The sequence below is a fragment of the Agrilus planipennis genome, unplaced genomic scaffold (assembly GCF_000699045.2).
Source record: "Agrilus planipennis isolate EAB-ADULT unplaced genomic scaffold, Apla_2.0 scaffold161, whole genome shotgun sequence".
NCBI lineage: Eukaryota > Metazoa > Arthropoda > Insecta > Coleoptera > Buprestidae > Agrilus > Agrilus planipennis.
The window spans coordinates 83,510-101,247 of NW_020438889.1; the positions used below are offsets into that span (position 1 = coordinate 83,510).

Genomic DNA, 17,738 nt, shown 5'->3' on the forward strand with positions numbered 1-17,738 from the left:
AATGCCTTTTTATTTTTACTTTTAATTACATGTTTTTGTCTGATCACTTATCTTAAGTTATTTATGTGACTTAATTAGTAAAGTATGAAATTTAAAGTTTCGTCTGGTGTGCTGCCTTAATTGAATTGAGTTTTTTGCTCGTGAAAAGTGCTTTAATCAGACAATTAAGTAATTAATTGCTAATATGCGTTCTTATGATGTGGCTTTTGCCTACTCCGTGAATTAGCGTATGCCACAACCATGTAATTAAATAATAATGATTAGTTTAACTGTCTGTTTACTGCTACCGACAGTATTCATTACAGTTCGAATGTTTTTATGTATCTAAGCTTTATAGTTTAATTTCTCAAGGGACTTTTCACCCGCAACGTATCAGCGTATGTATATTAGAAAAAAGCAATAAGTGTAATTACCCTGATGAGGTTTCTGTTGATATTGGATAAACTAACTTGGTAATTATCTGACGTACAAAGTAGGTGTGTTAAATGGCTAAATAAAAAAACAAAAACAGAAATTCGCGCTTCAGTAATGTTCATTTTATTTTGCAATTGGGCTAACTCCTTAATTCGTTTAAACATTGTTAAAGGAAAAATTAGATGAAGTGGCTGATTTTAGGTATTTAGGAAGTCAGATAAGTCAGCACGGAAGGGGTAGTAAAGATATAAAGCAGAGGATAGTGCAGGGTAGAGTCGCCTTCAATAAAAAGAAGTAACTTCTATACTCGCGAACGGTTAATTTAGAAATTCGAAAAAGGTTGTTTAAGGTGTATGTTTGTACGGTGGCCGCGGCGGAAAAGAAAAGGTTAGAAAGCGTTCGAAATGTGGTGTTGAATGAATGATGAGGATACCGCCCTAGACAAAAATTTTCAGTCTCTCAGAGTCTTTCAGCGTCTCTGAGAGCGTCTCTCACAGTCTTTCACATCTCTCAGTTATTGCCTAGGTGTTTTTATGGATCTCTCACAGTCTCTCTGTATGAGAGACTCGAACGATAAAATTGCTAATTCAGAGGTTCGAGTCTCTCGTAGACTGGGATCTCTGAAATATGTTGAACTTTTAAAATTTTGAAAATTTTAACCATGTCTAGCAAGACACCACTTATTGAGAGATTCGAGTCTCTCGTTCAGAGACTGGATACGAAATGAGAATCTCTATATGAGCGATTCGAGTCTCTTGTTCAGAGACGCTAAATAGTTTTTTTGATAGTCTCTCGACAGTCTCTCTCAACGACACTAGAGAGAGTCTCGCTTTCAGAGAGAGACTGAACATTTTTATCTCGGGCGTGGATGTAGAAGGTTATAAATGAAGAGGTATTAGAAAGAATATGGAAGTCATTAAGAAATAGACGAGATAGGTTGGCACGACACCTTTTCAGGCATGAAGGTCTAGTGAGAGACATATTAGAGGCAGAAACAGGAGTTAAAAGGAGTAGAGGTAGACTGAGATTAAACTATTGTCTACAAATAGTTAAGGATGTGGGATGTTCTAGTTTTAAGAAAATGCGAAGATTAGGTTCAACTAGTTTTAGGACTGACGACCTTATGATGATGACGTAGTTTCATGTCTTCACCCATCAATTGAATTGCTTATAGAAGATTAGTTTAAAATCTAAATACACACTTATCTACAAGCTGTTTATAAAAACCATGATAAATATTGGTTGTGTGCTTGAAGGCCTGAAAGATTGTCTTTATTAATCTAGTACAATTTTATTTTGGGAAGATCTAGTCATCTAACTTGTACATTATATTAATGGTTCACAGTAGCTTGCTTGTTTTTACTTGAACACTTCGTAAACAATCTGTTAAGTATCATCCATCTGTGTTTCTATCTCTGGGCGTTTACGTTATGTCAGTTCTTTGTTGAATGGATTTTCTTCATCGTTATTTTCTTAATTTTAAAAATAAAACTCTTGTTAAAGGATTACATTCGATTACTCTATTTAATTGTAAAATTAACTAATTAACTATCATAACCCAATGGTGTATAGCTATTAGGGTTGTCACCCGTACTTTATTATAGAGTATTGCACTCTATTTCGACTGTGCGTACGTTATATTTTAGAAGACACATAAAGTACGCAAAAATTCTTTATTTAAGACCTTAAGTAAACATCGTAATTACTGAAACCATAAATATGGAAACAAAAATTAATTATGATGAACTTTACAATGAAGTGAACCATTTAAATCAGATTAAGGAAAAAATTTGCAACAGCAGCATCACTTCCAATGAAACATGCACTGCAGAAAAATGGCAAGGCATATTTACGGAACAACCTGATTTCCCAAATATGTTCAAAGTAGTGTCACTGTTACTGTCCGTTCCGGCCACTTCAGCATTCTCTGTTATGAACGCAAAGTGGCGGGACGACAGGAATAAAGCTTCATTAAAACTAATTAAAAAAGAACTTTTAGTTTACTTAAATCTTTGTTTGCTATATTCAGAGGCTATTAATATATTTAAGAGCAATAGCAATTTGTTACTGGCTGTTAGGTGTAACAATAAATATGTTTTTAAAAACAAAAAATAAAATACTTTATTTTTATGCCGAGTACCTTCTTTTTTGAACCATTTAGTCGAGAAATACTTTATGTAAAGCCTGAAAAGGTGGCAACCCTAGCGACTACTAACAACCTTTTGCATTTTCCCATCTTGTTGTTATCGGTCAGTCATACCAAATAGTCATGGTTGTTGTCATTTTTCACCTTATTTTCGTATATTAATGCATCCGCAATTTTTGGTAGGTAACCGAAATCACCCACTAATGGCAACCCTTTGCGTTTCGCATGTTGTTTCTGACTCGTCGTCTATTTTTATGGCTTTAAAGTTCAGACCAGATTAAGTAAACGACATAAAACCATTGGTCACCAACATATCATGATGGGGTGCCGTTTCCGTGATCTGGCGAGACCACGTGGTCACGACGAACGTAAACAGTATCGATTTTTCAAAATTCGCGACGAGCCATAAAAAGTTGGGCTTTAATTTCAAACTGGCGCTAACTTTGTCCGAAACTTTTCCGGCACAAATTACACTTAAGATCCTTGTACTTTCTCTTTCTAACTTATGTGAACTAGTTAAGAAACTTCNTTTTTGGATATTAACTGTTAAAAGATTGGAATGAAATATTTAGAAACTGCTGAACTATTTATTATATTTACAAAAGAATTAAAATTAACAAAGTGAACGTTTACAAAGATACTGAAAGAATGCTTTCTGTACAACTTAAAACTAACTTAAATACATAAACAGACCTCCTGAAGGGAGAGAGGGTGGATAGGCTGTACCAAGCTAGTAATAATTAAGCAGTACAGATATTTTGACCCAAGGGGTCCGGCAAAAGTACCTGAAGGGCAATAAACTGAACAAAATAGGACTTCACAATTGCCTGAAACATATTGTTAACGTGGATGAAATATTTTTATGAATTCCCACATAACTGTAGAATTAAAAATATATGTATATACAGTCAGGACTGAACAAATCAAGAAAAACTTATTACATTTTTACCAAATAATCAGCAAAGACAAAGTTTTACAAAAATTTTAAAAATAAATATTTCACGTTACAGGGGGCAATTTTGAATCTTACGCTATCTTTTTCCTTATGCCAGTGGCTGTGTTAATTGTTTGCAACAGCGTTTTATTTGCAAGAACCACATATTACTGCTACAAGGTTAAAAGTGAAATAGCTAGAATAAAGGATTCATCGAAAAGCTCTAAAGAAAAGAAGAAGCTGTTTCATGCAGATAAAGACAGGTAATTAATTTTTAATATACGTTTTTGTAATAATAATTCGTACAAGTAAATACCTACCACACATTAGGATATTTTTCAATGTCCTGGGCTGTGGCATTTTACGTTGATTTAAATAGGTTGCAGGACGATTGGTAGGAGGGAAAATAAAATGATAAAATCGATCGAATTTCGATTACGGGCTAGTTTCAAATTCCTTGAGATATTTTTAGTCCGATTTCAACTTAATTTTGAACCTAAATTTAGCAGGGTCAAATAAATCGCCGTTTTGAGTATTAACCTATTGCATTCAAGAAGTATCATTAACTTAAAATAAGTGTAAACAAACTCAAAGAAAATACTTTTAATGATGTAACATTGTACGAAATTCATTCGAGATTGAGATATTTCCTAAAATTTCTTACAAAAACGCCCACATGGCTTCAAAACATAACGCTAAGGACCGTTACGTTTAATAGTAGACTTTTTCATTTCATTTCATTGAAGTCTACCAGTGTGAATATTCGATAAGTAAATCATTCTTCTTTTTCCCAGTAATCGGAAGCTTTTCATATTTAGACGTTGTGTCATAGCGGATTCAGTAAGGAATTCGTTTATTTTTATATTTCGTCAATGTTTAGACGATGAAACAGAATCAACAAACGAAAAATCAAATTCATATTACTTTTGAGTGAGAAAGTCTAGGCGTGAGATTAAACAAAAGCTCTCTAATATAAACATTTGGCACTTAAATGTTCAAAACTGAAATCAGTAGTTTTGCACATTTGCACTGTGATTTTATAGCTGCATAAGATCGTAATGCTCGTGAAAAGATAAGTTGAGGACTTAGGACTGACGACCTTATGATGATGAATACAATAATAGTCAATAGGGAGGTGGAAGACTTAAATACTATCAGAAGTACCTTTTGAAATGATCAACGGTTTTTCACGATTTCGACATTATAATTTCGTTGATCGGGGGGTATTTTGAATGGTAGGGACTTGTATTTGTTAATTCATCTAATTATTTCGCTTTATAATTAGGAATGTTATGATAATTAGTGTTGTTATGATCCATATGGAAATGATTTTAAACGGTACGTTAGCTAAAGTGCGTTTCAGGTTTTAACGTGTAGTATGCTAATTGTGAGTTTGTAAACTTGAATAAATTTGAATTCAAATTTGATCGTCTATTCTAATAGATAAATCAATCGAGACTATGATGCAAAATAAAATTTATTTATAGAAGTTTTTTTTAATAGTAAATAAACCAAAAAGAGATAGAGAGATCTTAGTTGCCACAATACTTAAGTAAAGAGATTAGGGCGAGTTAAATGTTGGTTTATTTATTTAGTTTGATTTAAATGTGGATACAATAAATAAGAACAAAGCAATTTTTATTTCGACAACTCGGCAATACTGTATAATTTATTTTATCTATATTATAGAGGCATTTTATCTATATATTGTATAATAATTATTTCCGAATCTGTACAGTTAATAATGTTATTTTTAGATTGATGGTAATATTCAAGCTGTTTGTAATTATGGGAATTTCATGGATTTTCGAAATTATTTCTGGATTTTGTTTCAAACAAGAATCTGTTGTGTTTAAAGGTTTTGAACTTGTTGTTGACTCTTATAATGCATCAGAAGGTATGTTTAATAAATATTTATAAAGTATTTCTATCAACAATTTGAATATAATTTGTAAATAATTGTATTAATGCAACTTATTATTATTTATGATTTTTTCTAGGCATACTCATTTTCTGCGTATTTATGTTAAAGAAGAAGGTTCTACAAAATTTTCGGAAAAAATTTGGGATTGCTTCTGTAAGTAAAACATCGTCTCAAAATACCACAAACACCAGTTTACATTCTTCATCTGAGCGCAACTTACATTTGAAAAATATTCATGCTTAAAACTTTATATTACTTTATGAAGTTAGTACAATTAAGTACAATTTGTTTCAAATATGTCGTACTCAGCGTCATTTATGTTTCATTAAGTTAGTACTATCTTCTCTTTCTTCTACTTATACCTAGGATAGAGAATTAAAAGTTTCTGTTACTGTAAAATTTAGTTTTAAGAACTAAAGGTAAGTTTTGACTGATTTAATTCTTATACAATTTAGAACATAGAGTGGAAATAACAAATTGTAGAAGTATACGTAAATTAAGGAACTTCTAAACAATTGTTGACTGAGAAAACGCCAAAGGACTGGTAACGGTATTTAAATTGAGTAAGGAGAAGAATTCAAAGATCTGAAATAGAAAAAATAGAAAACAAAAGAAGTATATTTATCTACTAAAAATTAAGTACTGAATGAGAAAGTTCAAGAACTAATTTTAAAATTTACAGTAAAAGTATTTACTTACCTGTGTATTATTTTGATTTCAACACTATGTGAATAATCTTTTCAAAAACTCATTTTTTAAAATACTCTAAGTATACTTTAATTTTATTTTATTTATCTGGATATTATGGGGCAGTTAGTTACACATACGTAAACTTATTTTTAAAACGTCTCGAATTGCTATAAATGCCTCATTTTAATAATTTATGTATTTTTATAAGTGAAAAATACTTCTAACGAGGATAGGTTTAAAACAATATACAACTGACCGATATTATTGAATCTTTTAGATTTATAGAAGATTAGGTACTACAGACGATGATAGTATGTGATTATGGCAGAATGGTTAAGTTCGTCTCAACAATAAGCCGATAAACAACATTTCAAATAATCTCTAGTCGCAGGCTAAAATCACAGGTTACTTCAATTAAACATATTATAAAGCTATTTATTTTTAGAACCTTAGAACCAGTCTCCCTTAGGTTGTTGGTGTATCCCTAACATTTGTGCTAATTTACCCCCATTTCAAGACATCTACGTCTCTGGCCTATGTAACATGTTTTACAGTTCGACTTATAAATTATTTTTAAGTATTTTTTTAAATTTATAGTTTGATTTAAATACAATGGCTTTTCTATTACAATTTAATATTTTTGCAGTATTTTTCGATGATTTAGCTTTCGTTTTGATTAATGGAAATACTGATGTAGCGTTGTTTTGTTTTTGTTAATACTTTTTTTGATTGTGAGTCTCTTCTCGTTAGACAGGATAAAGGCTGACTATTTTTTAGCATTTTTATGTTTATGATTAGGTAAGTGCATCTTTTAGAGAAGAATGTATTGTTTTAAAAAAAGTTTCTATGTGTTATACAATTGAGATTAAATCCTTTATTATCCTCAAAGGGTTGGATAGGTTCCTACAATAATGATGAAATTGAAGGAGAGAAATATCGGCTATATTTAAATCAAGTTAAACTTGCCAGTGTGTGCGATAACCGGTGTTTATATTATTTTCAATTTCTCGCCAAATTTTGATTCACAGATCGAGGGATTACTGTGTAGAATAACACGCGCCTGATGGTGGAGTATTACTCAGGGCTTTTTCCACAAAAACAAATATTTATTTTGAGGTGATGAAATATCATGACTGGATCTCATTATTCTGGAATAAGTTTTAATAAAAATTGGTGACTTTTTACGGGAATGTACAGTTTGGATTCTACCTACATATACGGGAAACTAAGTTTTGTAACCGGAAATATCCTTGCGGTTGATTTGATCCTAAATTTTAAACTTTTATTTGTGAGAAATCAAGTTATTTGAAGGTAAACTCTTTTTTATAAAGGAATACACACTTTTGAATCGATTTGTTCTTAACTTCTCACAAGTATCTACTGAAAACAAAAGAGCAAATTACTTTTAAGGATATTTTTGATTTCAAAATTTTCTGCTCTTTGCATTGCTGAAGACAAAAATATGTATTTCTACTGAAAAGCTAACTAGACCTGCAAACAACCTCGAAAGTTAAGGTGGAACCACCAGAAAAACTACGTTTCATTAAAATTTCTTCCAAAATAATAAGATCTTCATATTCTCAAGATAAACTACCAACCCTATGTATAGCTATTATTATCTTCTATAGCCGAGTATTCCAGTATAAGGAATATATATATTCGTGCTATTTATATACCTATATACCTGTAATCTATTAAAAATAATAAATGTAAAGTATATCTACTTATATTATACAGCGCATACCAGTGTGTTAATTACAATCAATATATAACTACAAAGGTACCTGAGAAGTATTTGAACCCTTTTCTATTTTATTTAGCTCACTTAATGGCATGTTACTTTTTAAAAACACCAACAGTAGTCAATTACGTTCTATAATTCATAACAAGCGCTACAAATCCCAATCTTTGTTAATCTGTTTTTGATGTTCCTAACAAGTAATAAAAAGATTTTCTTACAAATGATTAAGTTAATATCTCGATAATTCCTTAATTGGAATTTGTTCACCTCAGACTTTGTCAAGGTTTGATAATCATTATTGTGTTTCGTAGAATTTTTGATTGTTATAAATAATAAAGGCGACGTTAGCCATAGTAAACAGTACTCAAATTACTCACATTTTGTTAATTTTGTTCTCATATTATATTCACATAGGTACTACGCATTTGTTTTGATAAAGAAGTACTATAAGGATTTTAATTAAATAATATAATTTTGTAGTAGTTTTACTTTCTATGAATAGGTACGAATATCAGAAAAATCCTACAGTGAGCCAACTGAAATGAGAAATAGTTCATGCATTCTTACGTATTTTGTGCTATGAATATGTACTTGTAATAAATTATATTTTATTGTACATTATTATAATTTATAGTAATAGACAAATACCCAAAAAACTTCTATCCAGAAAGTATATCAATAGATTTTTTATACAATTTTAGGTATATTCTTGACATCGTTTTCTGATTAAATGTGTAACTATAGTGAACTTTGAACTTCCTTCAGCAATGATTTCTTCAATAAGAAGGAATTACAGTACATAATGTTGCTTGGGGTAGATCCATCTTCGGTTCCAGGTAATCGTTTTTCTGGGCTGTTCTGTAATTATCCTGTTCCAAACGTTTCGGCGTTTTTTACTGAAGAAATATTTAGTTGTTACCTGATAACAGATCAGTCAGCCCAGAAGGACTATGACAAAAAATTATTTACCTACTAATTAAACGACTGCTTATTAGATAATTAAAATTGAAACTAATTATTTCTTGTGCTTTCCTGTGTATTATCTAATAACTGTATTTAATCTATTTAATATATTCGAAACACCAATTTTCAATGCTGTTTTAAGGGACTCCCTATATTTTATTGACTAGCCATTATGTTTTGAACAGTCTAAAATCTGATAAGTTATCGAAAGTATATAATTCTTTACAACAATTTATTGTTGTTGGTTACAGATGCTTTTCTATATTTTGTTTAAGTGCAAAAGATTCAAAAGTCCGTCAAAATCAAAGATTAATTTTTGTTTTAAACAAATGAATCAAAATAAACCATTTGTACCACCGTATTATTATTCACTTTACATAATTTGCTTCACCATTTTATAGCTTTTACAAAAGTTACGAAATTTTAATAAATGTATCTTATGAAGTGTGAAGCATATGTAAGGTAAAGAATAAAAAATTTGTGGAAATTGCAAATGCTTAAACTTTTTAATTTTACGGTGAATTTTCATCAAGGACTTCGTAGATTCGATTAATCAAATTAAAATAACGTTACAAATTTTTCATTGATAACTCCATCTTTGTTCAATTTTTCTCTTTAAAGTAAAATGCTTTTATATGTTGCCTATCGACAATTCAGAACTTTAAAAAATTGAATTACGTACATTCAATGTACTATACTACCGATAACTGTCGAAAAGCTCTGAATTTTCACGCGAAGTGCTTTTCGTATTTGAAGCATTTCACCAAAGAGGGCTCTGAGGGAATCATATCTTTAAAAAATTGAAAAAGGAAATAAGTTTTAAACATTAACGTACATGGTATTTAAAATTCATAAGTGGTTAACGCTAGTACTTGCACTAATTTCATAAATTTAAATTTTAAATTTGATAAAGTTATTGATCAGCAAAATAAATAATTAGTGGTAGATATGTATATAAATAACGTTTTTATAAATAGCGAATTCAGTTGAAATTTTGTCGAAGAATTGTTACGAATTAAATTCTGACCAAATGGACAGAAAGAGATGATATAAATAACTCTAACTAATGAACTAACAACTGAAAAGGAGAGGTAACATTGGGTCTACTGTCTACATCTTGTTGTTAAAACAGTTGTTAAGGCGTTCAGTAGAAACAATTTTTATACCTTGAAGGTAAGTCCTTTTTAGAAAATAAACGCGAGTTAATTACAGTTTACTAAACTAATTAATCAACTAATTATCGCGGTGTTGCGTCGTACTTCAGAAGGCACCTGCTTCATCTACAGTTTCGTTAATATATTGTTACCTTCTTTAGTTACTCTATGTTTTATCATTTTGGTCAGAAGGCACCGACTTATTTTCTCCTTTGAGCTTAGTTTGTTATTAGTACTTTACAGCAAACAGTACAATCACGGAGCTTACTAATTTATTTAAAAAATATACATTAAGACTTGTATATAGCTGCAAAAGTTACAAAAGAATATCAAATTAAAGGCCTAACTAAAATGTCAACTTAGAATTAATATTATTGATATTAGAACATGCGACCTACGGATTGCTTTATTTTCTTGACAAATAATGAATTTTTATTTTGCATTGACTTCTACAGAAGTTACAAAACATTTCTTGAATACAACTGTAAAACGTACTATATACAAATGTGACCAATACATTTAAAAAAATCATGAAAATTGCAGGTGCTTTAGTTTTTGAACATTGAATTTCCGCCAAGTACAAGTAGGTTTGATTAATCGAATTAAAACAAAGTTGTTACAAATCTTTATTGATAAAGTAAAATGCGTTTCTAAATTGCCCATCGATAAATTAGAACTTTAATTGATGGAATTACATTCAATAAATTTTATCGATAACTGTCGAAAAGCTCTGAATTTTCACACGAAATGCTTTTTCTATTTGAAGCATTTCACATAAGAGGGCTCTGAGGGAATCGTATTTTTAAAAAATTAAAATGAAAATAAGTGTTAAACGTTAAAAAACGTGGTATTTAAATATCATAATTAATTATCGCTAGTAATTCCACTGTTTTTATAAATTTAAACTTCAAATTTGATAAAGTTATTGTGTAGTAAAATAAACAATTAGTAATAAATATGCATATAAATAAAGTACTTATAAATCGCGAATTCAACTGAAATTTTGTCGAAGAATTGCTACGAATTAAATTCTGACAAAATAGACAGAAAGAGATGATACGAATAATTCTGAAATGAACTAACAACTGAAAAAGGGAGGTAACATTGCTCTTACTGTCTACATTTTGTTGTTAAAACAGTTGCTAAGACGTTCAGTAGAAAAAAAGAAGAAATTTGCATACTTTGTAGGTAACTCCTTTAAATGCACGCGAGTTAATTACAGTTTACCAGACTGACTAATCAACTAATTATCGCGAGTGTCGCGTCCTACTTCAGAAGGTACCTGCTTCACCCAGAGCCTTATTAATATATTGTTTCCTTCTTTAGTTACTCTATGCATTATCATATTAGTCAGTAGATATCTACTTATTATCTTCTTTGAGCTTAGTTTGTTATTAGTACTTTACAGCAAACAGTACAATCATGCGGTTTATTGATTTTGTTTAAAAAGTATACATTAGAAGGTGTACATAGTTGCAAAAGTTACAAAAGAATTCTTTATATCAACAACTGACGTATATTTATTTGTGTTAACATGTGAAATTTCATATGAAATCATATTTTAGAGTTTAATAGAAATTCGAAAGTAGTATTTGCCTCTACGGTCTACATCTCCTTCTTAAAGCAGTTGCAGTAGAAAAAAAGAAAAAAATTGCATACTTTATAGGTAATTACTTTTCGGAATTTGCACGCGAGTTAATTATAATTTACCAGACTGACTAATCAACTAATTATCGCGAGTGTCGCGTCCTACTTCAGAAGGTACCTGCTTCACCCAGAGCCTCATTAATATATTGTTTCCTTCTTTAGGTACTGTATGCTTTATCATATTAGTCAGTTAGGTACCTATTTATTATCTTCTTTGAGCGTAGTTTGTTATTAGTACTTTACAGCAAACAGTTCAATCACGCAGTTTATTAATTTTGTTTAAAAACTATACATTAGAACTTGTACATAGCTGCAAAAGTTACAAAATAATTCTTAACATCAACAACTGACCCATATTTATTTGCGTTAACATGTGAAATTTTATATGAAATCATATTTTAGAGTTTAATAGAAATTCGAAAGTAGTATTTGCCTCTACGGTCTACATCTCTTTCTTAAAGCGGTTGCAATAGAAAGAAAGAAAAAATTTGCTTACTTTGTAGGTAATTACTTTTTGGAATTTGCACGCGAGTTAATTATAGTTTACCAGACTGACTAATCAACTAATTATAACGAAATAAGGTTTGAGCATTTAAAAACATGGTAATTAAATCTGTAAAAACCTTACACAATTGGTAATAGGTATTTATATCAATAATGTTTTTAATAATCACGAGTTTAATTGAAATTTCGTTGGAAATTGTTACGAATTGAATTGTGGGAAAATGGACAGAAATAGATGTTAAAAATACATTCTGAAATTCCATTCTGCAGTGGAGGGTTGTTAAAATACTAATAATATTTTCTATTTGAAAATTAAATGAATATTACTTTTTTTTACATAACCGATATGCTTAATCATTATTTTCAGTATTTTAAAAGCTAAATGATGAAAGCTTTTTGAAAAGCTCACTTTTCTGTTACTAACAAAATTTCATCATTTTAGTCACAGGAAGGTAACACATTTCTTTACTTAAGCCATATACAAGTTGCTCCAGGAAGAACGGCATCAGGTGGTAATAAGATATACCACCTCAATGGCATTATTTACATTGGTGTTTTAAGAATTGTCCTTAAGGTTTTAAATTTTTGATAATAATAATAGAAATAGTCGACTGATGTCTTTTTATGCGTTTCTGAATGACTTGTAGTCAGTACAATTGACAATTATGTTTAAAATAAGTGTAAAATGCTTTTGTAAGTTGCCAGTCGGCAATGTAGAGCTGATTAATTCCATTCCATCCATTTTCGATATCTGTCGAAAAGCTCTGAAGTCTCAAATAAAATCCTTTTTGCATTTGAAATATTACACCAAAGATGGCTCTGAGGGTATCATGCCTTCAAGACAATTGAATGACGAAATATGATTTATACATTTAAAAGGATGGTATTTAAAATCTGTAATTGTTTAAATAGCTCTATCAATGGCACATTTTTTATGTATTTAAACTACAAATTGAATAAAGTGAATTAGCAAAATAGATAATATAGGTACTATTAAGATCATGCACAATTAAACATAGATATATGCTACCTACATACGATTAATTAAAAGATATATTTAAAAAGTATGTAAATCTTGTCTTCTGTCTAAACATTTATTCTTTGTCATAATAAACTGATAACAAATAAGTATTCAATCTATAAAATAGCGGAGATTCGATGAGATTAGTAAGATTATTATCACTTAGAGTTAATAAGGTGTAAGTATGTTTCTGGTTTTAACTATCTGGGATTAGGGATTTAGAGATTTGGAAGATGTCCAAGGGTTTGCAGACTAAGTTTAAAGTAGTCTAGCTGAATTTTAATTTACAGTGAAATAGCAATAATCTTTATACTAATCATTAGTTGAAAGCTCTGTATTTGCTAACAGTGGAAAATAGGCTTCTAAAGAAGTAAAAATTTAAATAATTATGTTTTTGAAAAGGAATATATAACACGTAATCTTAAGGAGATTCACGTTTCAACATTATTAGTTATACATTTTCGGAGTAAATTTACTATTATATTTATTGTACACTAATATTAATATTGGTAATAGTGTGTCCTTTTAGGTATTTTAATATGAACTATCGGGGCAGGAGTATGGTAAAAAATGGTATAAGCATCTCGCGTCTCGGGAAGGAATTACCACAGTCGCTCGTCTTCGACGCTGTTAACGATTCACACCTGGGTGGTAATCTCGTATTTTGGTGAGTAAAACACTATTGCTTTATAAATTTTTATTTAGTTGCTGATTTCACCATATTCAAAGATCTGATGGAATAATTTACCTAAAAATGTAAATTGAAAAATTGTTAAAGATATATGTCTGTACGGGTTCGAAGTGTACTGTTACAGAGGAATGACAAGGATAAGAGAAGATTAGAAATGAGGAGGTATTAGGAATAGAGGGCACTATGGAAGTCACTAAATAATAAAACGAGTTAGGCTGGTAGGACACCTTTTCAGGCATGGAAGGTTAGTTAAAGACATATTGGAAGCAGAAACAGGAGTTAAGAGGGGTAGAGGTAGAAGTAGATTAGGTTAATATTCACAAATTGTTAAGAATCTGGGATGTTTTAATTTCAGAGAATGATGATATAGTTATGTGTTTGCGTATTATACAGTCAGCTGTTATACGTGATTATATGAAAGTAACGGAGGAAAAGAGGGAGTGGAAAATGAAATTAATTTTTTGTTTTTACTTCGTTTGTTGCTCATATAAATTAATATACAGTGTAAACTCTTTATAACGTCACTCGATTTAACGACAAACTCCTTAAAACGTCGAAATTGCTTGACTTTGGTTGGTTTACATTGTTTTCTATACAATATTTCACTCCATATAGCGTCACGCTCACTCTATTTAACGACAACAATGCGGCATTATAAATCATTGAGCAGTACTTTTTAAATAGCCAGCAACATATTTTCGTATGTATATAATGCTGTCCCTCCGCCAAGCATCAAACAAGCACTTGATGCAGCGAAACTATTAAAAAAATACTTTTTATATAAAGAAATTGATTCAGCAGTATCTCAAGATATCAATAAGATACGTAACAAAATACAATTAAAATATTGGAACAGCAAAAAACATCAGACGAAGATAATAGGCTATACGCAAAGTATGAATAATAATGTTCGTGTGCAAAAAGTGTACTATATTGGTAAATGCATATTATTATAGATAGTAAAATAACATCTTTTATTTCTCTCCATTTAACGACCACTCTTTATAACGCCGAAAAATGTTCAGTCCCTTAAGTGTCTATATATAGAGTTGGGTGGGGGTGTAGTTTACTATTTATCATTTCTGCAACGAATTCTAATTTAGTTCGTGTGTTTATTTTACATCAAAAAGAAGACTCATTTGTGTGGCTTTTGTAAGGTGCCCATCTGAAAATACTTATTTCTTCTTAAGAAGCGTAAATTTTATATCAGTCTGTAAAAGATCTTTTTTTCAGAAAAAGGTGGCGATTTTCTATTTTGCGTTTTTTTTATCAAAAAACCAGGCAACCGCAGGTATTCAAGTCGTAATGAAAAATAAAATATTCAAAAGTTTGTCATTGACATGAACGTGGAGCATAATGTCGGAGATGTGGGCCTGGTTTTAAGATAAAAGCTCCGGCTTAAGCGTTATTTACTTCTTCCCTTTTCATTTAAAATTGCAAGCTTTCAAGTATCGCATGTGAAAGGCCGTTTAAAAACTCCATTGCCACCTTTTGTTTTCTGCTACACTTTTAAAACAGTTTTAGCTTCTCAAAAATATGGAAAGCACACCAGCGCCGCTTTACGTGCATACATGCATATGCGGAACCGTGGGTACACCCACATACGTGTATATATGTACACATTTTACTGTTTGCATGTTTGCTAAAGATTCTATGTACATATATATGTAGCAGGTTATAAAAGCCGCTTTCGTTTCAGCCTTAGTTTCGAAGAAAATACACTCCAGTTTTGTTCAGGACTTTTCTTTTTGAAAACCTAGCTAATAAATAAATAATGAACCAGCTTTTAACGTTTTTCGGTTGGCATTCAATGCTCTTGTTGTAGAAATTGTTCAAAAATGCTGTCTTTATAAAGAAAACAATAAAGTCTAACTGTACTTAGGTATATCGACGCCAATGTGTGATGGTACCATGTTTAAAATTATTATGGATTATGATAAATAGTGTAAACTTAATTGAAGGTAAAATATGTAGATATTAACCACGTGCCTACCAACTATTTTTGCTATGAATTTCCTATATCGTTTAGGTCATTTCATTTAAAACATAAAGGCTAAATGATTTTATTTAAATAAAAATTCAGATTAATTAGTCAGAACATTATTATCTACTAGATATACTTATTAGCAGAATATTTTAAAATCGGAGTAAATTACAGAAAGAAACAATAAAAAAAGAGACTAATGCTCTTATCAATTACTTGGTTCATGTAACACCTGTATATAGTATTAAACGTAGTTTGTATTAAGATTTATTAATTATTTATTAAACATATTAATATGCATATTCTATTCATTTGAAATTAAATGTTTTATCAAAACGATTTCGTTGTGAGCTTTCGCTTTGTTGCACTCTTTCTAATATAAAAGTATGAGTAATACATTTCGTGTGATGTTTTTTAAGTAAACAACTGTAGCATTCGTTAACAAGAGAGAAGGATGACGCCTTTCACAGATATTTCTTTAAATTCTTCATTTTATCAGTCGGCTATGATTGACGTATCAGGGCGATTCGTTCAGATTCATCTATTCGGTATTGTTCGGGCGTTATGCGAGTTTCTAAAGAATTTGACAGTGTTATATAGTGGTAGATAAACTGCAATTAACTAATTTTCATGCTCGTTTCGATAAAATAAAAGTGTTCGTAGTGTTTGGTGTACAAACTTCATCTGTTTGAAATTTGATTCAAGGTAGGAATGATTCACTTGCTTTTGATTTATTATGAAAACAATTAAATTACATCGCGATGGCGCAGGTGTGTTGATGGCACTGATTTATATTGGTTCGAGTAAATATTTTCTGTAAATGAATGATGTTTGCTAAAATATTATTGATTGTGATTGCAAACAGTTGCCGGTTTGATTTAATTCTAGTAAGTTACGTTCCAAAACCGATAATATTGTTTTATGATAATAGTAGTAATAGTAATAATTATTAGTGGTAATATTGGATTATTGCTGATGTTTGAAGGCAATACATAGAAGTATAGGTAATGTGTGTTCGTTGTTGGTGTAAAATTTTTTTTCTTGATCCGGTCATAGTGAAATTTAAAATTGTATTTATAAAAAAATGAGTTTTCCGTAATCTGAGGTAGTTAAAGGAAAGCCTTGCCGCCGAAAGGCTTGCAATTTCCATCAGCCCAGAGGGCCTGAACGGTCTCGTGTACTTACTTTTAAAAAAATACAAAATTCTCCGTTGCATGTCAGTAAAGAGAAAATAAATTTTAATTATGAAATCATTGTGAAAAAATTAGCAGTCATCTTTCTTGATACAAAGGTAGAAAACTTTCATTTTTAATTGAGATAGATCAATTTACCCACCCTTGTGCCAACGAAAGATGCATGCCAATTTTTAACAAGGGTTTCATAATTAAAATATTCTTTCTTTTTATTTATTGCTGAGTGTACGTCTTTCAGTTCTAGGCCTTAAACCACCTTTAACTATCTTACTCTACAAACGAATGCAATATATGACGCCACGGAAAAACATACTTTACAACCTTTTTATTTTTCTCATCAAGGGGTAAATTCAATCAATTTGAATTCTAGGCCTTAAACCACCTTTAACTATCTTACTCTACAAAGGAATGCAATATATGACGCCACGGAAAAACATACTTTACAACCTTTTTATTTTTCTCATCAAGGGGTAAATTCAATCAATTTGAATTCTAGGCCTTAAACCACCTTTAACTATCTTACTCTACAAAGGAATGCAATGTATGATGTCACGGAAAAACACTTTTTTAAGATGTTTTTATTTTTCTCATCAAGGGGTAAATTATCAACCCTCAAGAGGGCATGCGGTATAAAATTAAAGAACCCCACCTGCCTAATCAGATCCTAGTTTAAAAATTGCATAATTCTCAGGTATAAGTTACCTATGCAATGCATCAGTGTTTCCCAACCTT

At 30.5% G+C, this 17,738-nt stretch overlaps 2 protein-coding genes across 3 annotated transcripts in view; both read left to right on the forward strand.

Moving 5' to 3' along the window:
• Positions 1–8,942, forward strand: part of LOC108737971 (probable G-protein coupled receptor Mth-like 3) — a 29,172-nt gene extending 20,230 nt beyond the window's left edge. The window contains exons 4-6 of the mRNA XM_025981827.1: positions 3,560–3,757; positions 5,252–5,391; positions 5,495–8,942. Of these exons, the coding sequence (XP_025837612.1) occupies positions 3,560–3,757; positions 5,252–5,391; positions 5,495–5,661 (505 nt within the window). The 3' untranslated portion in view covers positions 5,662–8,942. The remainder of the gene's footprint in view (positions 1–3,559; positions 3,758–5,251; positions 5,392–5,494) is intronic.
• The window catches only part of LOC108737977 (neuroligin-1-like), a 280,090-nt gene continuing 267,844 nt past the window's right edge, over positions 5,493–17,738 (forward strand). The window contains exons 1-3 of one of the 2 annotated variants that reach the window (XM_025981832.1): positions 5,493–5,571; positions 13,668–13,805; positions 16,233–16,518. The gene's annotated coding sequence lies outside the window, so the exon portion shown is untranslated. The remainder of the gene's footprint in view (positions 5,572–13,667; positions 13,806–16,232; positions 16,519–17,738) is intronic. The other variant, XM_025981834.1, reaches the window with a different exon arrangement.